At 37.8% G+C, this 6677-nt stretch overlaps 1 protein-coding gene across 1 annotated transcript in view; it reads left to right on the top strand.

Moving 5' to 3' along the window:
- The window catches only part of DCDC1 (doublecortin domain containing 1), a 236073-nt gene that overhangs the window by 226542 nt on the left and 2854 nt on the right, over positions 1-6677 (top strand). Inside the window, exon 9 of the mRNA XM_019519509.1 lies at positions 5769-5939. Coding sequence (XP_019375054.1) covers positions 5769-5939 — 171 coding nt within the window. The remainder of the gene's footprint in view (positions 1-5768; positions 5940-6677) is intronic.

The raw sequence follows: 6677 nt of genomic DNA, 5'->3' as shown, positions 1-6677 counted from the left end.
GCCACTCCAGCTCCCCTCTCCCTCTTCTCCCTCCTCCTTCCCTTCCTGAAGACAGTACTGGGGGTGGGGTTGGGCTGCATCAGCCTAGCCCCACCCTAGGGAACAGAAGTTCCTTACGGTGCTCCAAAATGGGGTTTCATAGTTTCTAGGGTCAGAAGGGACCTGAGAAGATCATCTAGTCCGACCCCCTGCCATGGCAGGAAATAGTACTGGGGTTAAATGACCCCAGCAAGGTGTTCATCTAAACTCTTCTTAAAACCCCCCAGGGTAGGAGCCTGCACCACCTCCCTTGGAAGTTGGTTCCAGACCCTAGCCGCCCTGACTGTGAAATAGCACCTTCTGATGTCTAACCTAAACCTACCCTCTGGTAGCTTGTGACCGTTGTTCCTGGCCACTCCTGGCTGTGCTCGGCGGAACAGTGACTCCCCCAATGTCTTCTGATCCCCCCTAACCAGTTTATAACAGGCCACAAGATCCCCCCTCAGCCTTCTCTTGTGGAGACGGAACAGGTTCAGGTTCCGTAGTCTCTCCTCATAGGGCCTGCCCTGCAGTCCTCTGATCATGTGAGTGGCCCTCCTCTGGACCCTCTCTATGCTGTCCACATCCCTCTTGAAGTGCGGCGCCGAGAACTGGACGCAGTACTCCAGCTGCGGCCTGACCAGTGCTGCATAAAGGGGGAGGATCACCTCTCTGGACCTGCTTGAGATGCATCTGTGGGTGCCTTCATCTGATTCCTCATCAAATGAGGGTTAATTTGTTGCACAATCAACCACTTTTAAAGTGCTCTGCAGCTGTGCACATATGTCACGGCATGGCTGTAGAGTGCTTTCATCGGGCCAATTGTGTGACAAACATAACTTCTATCTGTGCCCTCTGGGTTGTTTGGGTTGGACTGGGTAAAGAGGGAGCACTTGATCCTTTGCAGGGTGGCAGAATCTTCTTGCTGGGTGGCCTTTTCCATGATATCTTTCTTTATTAAAGAGAAGTGATCTATTTTGCTGCTTGGATCTTGGGGTGTACTCCTTCATGTGAAAAAAGGTAAAGTCCTCTCTCAGCAGCTGAACTAGAATCAAGGCCATGGATAACCAGGGAATGTCAAGGACCAAAAGGCTAAAATCTCAGAGTCAGAAGGAGCTTGGACTCTTTCTATTTTAGAAGCCATGCCTGGGCTGACTTCAGGGGTACTCAGAGAGACCAGACAAGGCTGGAGGTTATGAGCAAGTACTCCTCCTTGGAAGCCTTTGACAAAGACCACATAAGTTACTCTGTTCCAGCTTCCTCCATGAAAAAAGAAATGGGTGTAAAATGTAATTTAAGTACATGTGCTCAACAGCGTTTCATCCTATTACCTATAAACAAGAAATTGTGTGGATTCATTGACTTTGTGAGCAGTGTCCTTGAAGTCAATGAGTCATAGGAGTAAGAGTTACACAATCAGGTTATGTAAGACAATGATGGACTAAATATCCCTAAATGTGAAACAATTAGAGGCTTATTCTTGGAATTTCTTTTTTTCCACTACTCAATTTAATACCTAACCATTATGCTAAAGCTAAACTATGTGAAATAATACAAATCTTTCATATCTTTCCTTATTTACTGTTGTTTCCCAACATCCTTTTTAGTCCATCCCTGTGGTGCTAATTTTGGAATGTGCTAAACCTCTATTGGAATGTTGTGAAGGCCATATTTTGGAATACCATTAGGCACCTATTGTGATTTCCAAAATATGGCCGTCTTCACCTACAGCTTTTAGTGGAAGTTGAAATATTAAGAACTTTGAGGTGGTAGTAATGACTTTTTAAATTAATTTTCAAAAATAATAACAGTTTCTCCGTGGTCTCTTATGCTATTTTTGGGCCTGGTTGAGGAATCCCAGATTCTTAACTGGCATAAATTAATACTGACATTGGGGCTTACCTGATTTACACCAGCTGATGATTTGTCCCACTAAACCTAAAGTTGTACTGCTGTTTTTTAAGTTGTTTACCTCCTGCCCTTTGTGCAGATTTCAATTGACCGGTTCCATGCAAAGTACCTTAGAGCACTTACTTGTAACCTGGATGGACTCTGAACTACATAACATTCAATCTGACAGCTGATTTATTGCCGAGTAGAAGAAGAAAATGGAAGAAATATCAGTAATACTTTGATATACAATTATAATAAAAAGAAATCTTACTCTTCCTTGTTCCAGCCTTACAAATGCAACAAATGTTCCTGTATAAAACAGGATTCCAGGCCCTAAGAAAACCCTGCATTTTGTATAAACATGCACAGCCTTTATATATGTATATACCTATGTAATAAAAGCAATATGTACATAGTATGAATACAGTGCATCAACTTGAAAATTTACCAAACCTGACTCAAAACCCACCTTTACCTTGAATACAGATTATGGAAGAAGGAAAGATATTTTACTACAGCAAGTATTTTACTATGCTAAGTATAATTTTTCAAGCCTGAAGTATATAGTACCCAAAATCCTGAACTGGTATGAACCATCACAGCTCCACTCAAGTCAGTATAGTTATAGTGACCTAAACTAGGTGAGAATCCTACTTTGTATTTTTAATGAGAGAAATAGCTGGTATCCCTTCTTCCATATCCTTTTTTTCTGGCAGCAATCTGCTCATTTACCATAGACCTACCCAGATCCTGTACAAGTGTCACTTCTATGCTGAGTTTTACTGGAGAATGAGGGGTAAAATGTGTAGGCTTTCTGCAGTACAATGAGAGTGTGCATTTTTTCAACTTATGCGTACGTAAGCCTTCTTTTGTGAATAGAACTCATAGGGTCAGATAATGTTTAAAGGGAAAGGCTTTATGTCTCTCAGGCCACATGTTTCCACATGGATGCTTCTACACACACAGATTGAATTATGAACAGACCTATTAATGCTGGGATCACAAAAGGTCAAGTTTTGTCTTCTTTTACCTCTATTCAGAATTGCTTTTGAAAGGGGGGAAAAAGGGATTTGAAGAAAAAAGATTCATGATGAAGAATTTTACAGGTCTTTTTTCCCCCTTTAGCAACATCTGGGCGTTGAAAAAAAATTCTTATTAGGGAAAAGAGTTCAGGGGTATTGTGTTACTAGATTTTAATATATCTCACTTGGGTCACTTGTAGGGTTACCTTTTGGAATAGCCTGTTACCTAAAGAACAAAAGCACACAAAAGGAACTTTTGCAAAATGTGCTTGTTACTAAAATATATGTTACTTTTACTTGAGGAAACACCCTAAAATCCTAAAAAGAATAATGTTTATCTATTTTTTATATATCAGTATTTATCCAACTCCTGGACTATTTACTCAGGCAAAAATCCCATTGAAATTATAAAGTTAAATTAATGACTTAGAATTACTTAAGTTACTTAAAATCTGTTAATGACAAATATAATGTACTGCATAGTGGAAGGAATCACTTGAGCTGTTCATACATAAGATGGTTTTAAATTCAAATATTGCCACAGGGAAAAGGTTTAAAGTTTAGCATACACTGTCTTCTCTTTGCATCAACCTTCAAAAAAGAAAGTAAACCTTTAGACTATATAAAGATAGGATAAAAATATTACTGAAAATGTTGTGAAACCATGTTATACATGCCTTCATTTGGAATACTATGTTTAGTTCTGCTTATCTATGTAAAAGAAATCATAGAAATAATGAATGGCTTAGAGACGAAGTTTAGGTGCTTGTGAAAAATTGTAGCTGAAGAGATTGAAAATATTAGGAATGTGTAGTTTAATTGGAGAAGAATAAGTTGGACCACAATAAAATTACACAAAATAGTGTACAGTATAGAAGAAGCAGACCAAGAATTGATATTTACCATTTCCAAAATATAAGAACTCAAGCCATTTGATAAAACTGAAAGGCAAAATTACAACCAATAGAAATAATTTTTTGTACAACATATAACTACTGTATCTTGCAAAGTTCACTGACACAAGACAGCAATGATATCAGTATCTTAGTAAGTTTCAAAAAAGAATTTAATACTTAATGATGATGTCTGCAGTAATATCATATTCAGTTAAAAATAACATGCTTCATGTCAAATAAGCCACTGCTTTGCTTAAAAAGATTAATCAAAAGATTGTATTAACTCTTTTGATTAAAAGGAAACTTCCCCTTCCCTGGTTGTTTTTTAAGGGGGGCTTCTTGTCCATTCTTCCGAAGCTAGGATACTTACAATTGTCAGAGATCAAAAAGAAACCTCAACTGGACAGATATCTGTTTCAATATAGTAATACCTACATTCTTTTTAAATATACCTTGTAATATTATAATAAGGAGGTATATTCTCCATATGACTTTAATCAATAATATGCTTCCATTCTCAACTCGGATAGATTGTAGCTAAAGCTACATATATACTTCAGGATTTCAGTGGCAACCCAGCCACAGGAACTTCTCATTTCAAAACTCCTAAAAAAGTTTATGTGTATTCTTATACCTCCCAGTTGTATGGCAATAATTTTACATATATACGTATATGTATGTGTATATAAGAGAACATGTAACCAGCTAACATGATTTTAGTTGCCATGCTCACTTTCTCCTGGTTAGCTCTTCCAGGTAATCAAAGCTAATGATAGTCATAGTAGAATTCACATTAAGTTGACTAAGAAGAATACAGTTATATCTGTAAGTGTATACACAAATGTACACAAATTCCTCTCTGGAGCATGCATTTGAAATAAAAGTAAAATGGGCAATTTATGGCCAAAAGCAGAATAAATCATGTACAATTTTATCTAGAAAAATAGCTACTTAATTTGAATGGTAGTTTAATGGATAAATATAGTCATAGTTATTTTGTGACTTATTAGGCCTCATATCAGACCCAGCAGTCCTGAAATGTGAAGTTCCTAGTACCAAAGGAGGGGCACATTTCTGAGTTCTGATAATGAAAACATGCTTCTTCAAGTAACCATCTGGTTTTAACACATGATGATGGTGCTCAAGGGGAAAGAGGGTTTTAAAAATTGAAATTCTTGATCCTGCAACCGGTAGTTGCATATTATAATGTCAGCTGTTGCTAACAATTCATAGGACACAAACTGAACTTTAAATTCAAACTCTAACACCCTTTTTGAGTGCACCAAATGCCATTTTTCCTTAAGTAAGCTAGCCGTTATTTTAGTTCTTAAAATTTTATGAAGTGTTTAGCCTGGTTCATAGGTGAAGGATGGGAATGATTCTTATTTTATCTAAACTTTTTTTCCTGTTTTCTAATTTAATCAACCTTTTATGGTTTCCTAGTAATAAGACAGTAAGCATTTCCCATAAAGGACATATAGATATCTTGAAACTAAATTTTAGGGAAGCTTCAAGGACATGTAAATGTAGACAAGCAGAATGTATTTTCAGTGTAACCATTCTTTGTGAATTACAGAATTATGTTTCTTCCTTATACTTCACTAGTAATGCTACACAGTCTGTGAGTGGAAAAGGAAAAAAGAAGAGATTTGAATTAATAGCACATTTTCATTTATTAGGAATTATCTTATATACCCAGAGTATAACATAATGAATAACCTGAAAAGTAATATAATTTTATTGTTAATTTTATTGTATCATTTTAGCAAAAGCTGTAAATAAAGTACTACTACTTCTAACCTGAAAAGTACAAAGAAAAATATATGAGACATTTTGCTTATACTTGCCATGTCTTCCCTCAGGTTTAAAATGAAAATTCTAATATGTGTGACATCAACAATTGTCCTTTGCTCACAGCTCTTATAATTTAACCCTTCAGGTGAACAAGCTTTCTGATGAATTACAGGCAGCCATCCAGAGCTACAAAGGTCATCTCTCTAAACTTGCCCCACAATTACAAGCTGAGCAGGAACAGTGTACCTCTTACATCTATCAACACATTAAAAGACTTCCAGCAAATACAGGTCTCCCACAAGGTCTGCAGCTAAAGGTTGGTGTAGGTTGAATAGCTTTCATAATCACTTTTCTGAATGTTTGTTTGGTTGGCTATGTACTTGAGCATGTGCTCTGAACAGCTGGGAGTGCTGCTAGCTGAGTGATTCCTAAGTGACTGCTGCCTGTGTCTGACAAAGGTCCTAACAAGGAGGCATAGCTAGTCCAGACCAGGAGGTATAAAAAGAGACTCTCTGGGTGCATCTATGCGTTCATTAATACACTTTTCCTAATGCACATTAAATTTAGTACCTCTAGGTGCCTATACACAAGTAGGGAGGCTGCTCTGATGCACTGTAATTCCAGTGCATGGGATCAGATTCAATTAATTGAGTCTGCTGGAACATGGCAATTATTCAGCAGCCTTCTGCATCTTGCGTATCAATGTCTCTGTGCTTCCAAATGGCAACGGGGTGCTTTATCTAAAGCTTGTCAAATGAGCTTTAGATAAAGTGCCCCTACCACCATTTTGAAGCTCAGGGATGCTGATACATGAGATGCTCTGAGTGCTTTAATTAAAGCACTCAGAGCATCTCATGTATCAGCATCCCTGAGCTTCAAAATGGTGGTAGGGGCACTTTATCTAAAGCTTGTCAAATGAGCTTTAGATAAAGTGCCCCTACCACCATTTTGAAGCTCAGGGATGCTGATACATGAGATGCTCTGAGTGCTTTAATTAAAGCAGCTCTTGGATCCACTCTAATTAAAGTGCTCCCCCCCCCCAACACACTCCTGG

This window comes from Gavialis gangeticus, unplaced genomic scaffold, assembly GCF_001723915.1.
Source record: "Gavialis gangeticus isolate Ggan-Ray unplaced genomic scaffold, GavGan_comp1, whole genome shotgun sequence".
In the NCBI taxonomy this organism is placed as follows: Eukaryota; Metazoa; Chordata; order Crocodylia; family Gavialidae; genus Gavialis; species Gavialis gangeticus.
Note: the sequence above shows the minus strand (reverse complement) of the source record. Positions and strands in the feature narration are given on the sequence as shown.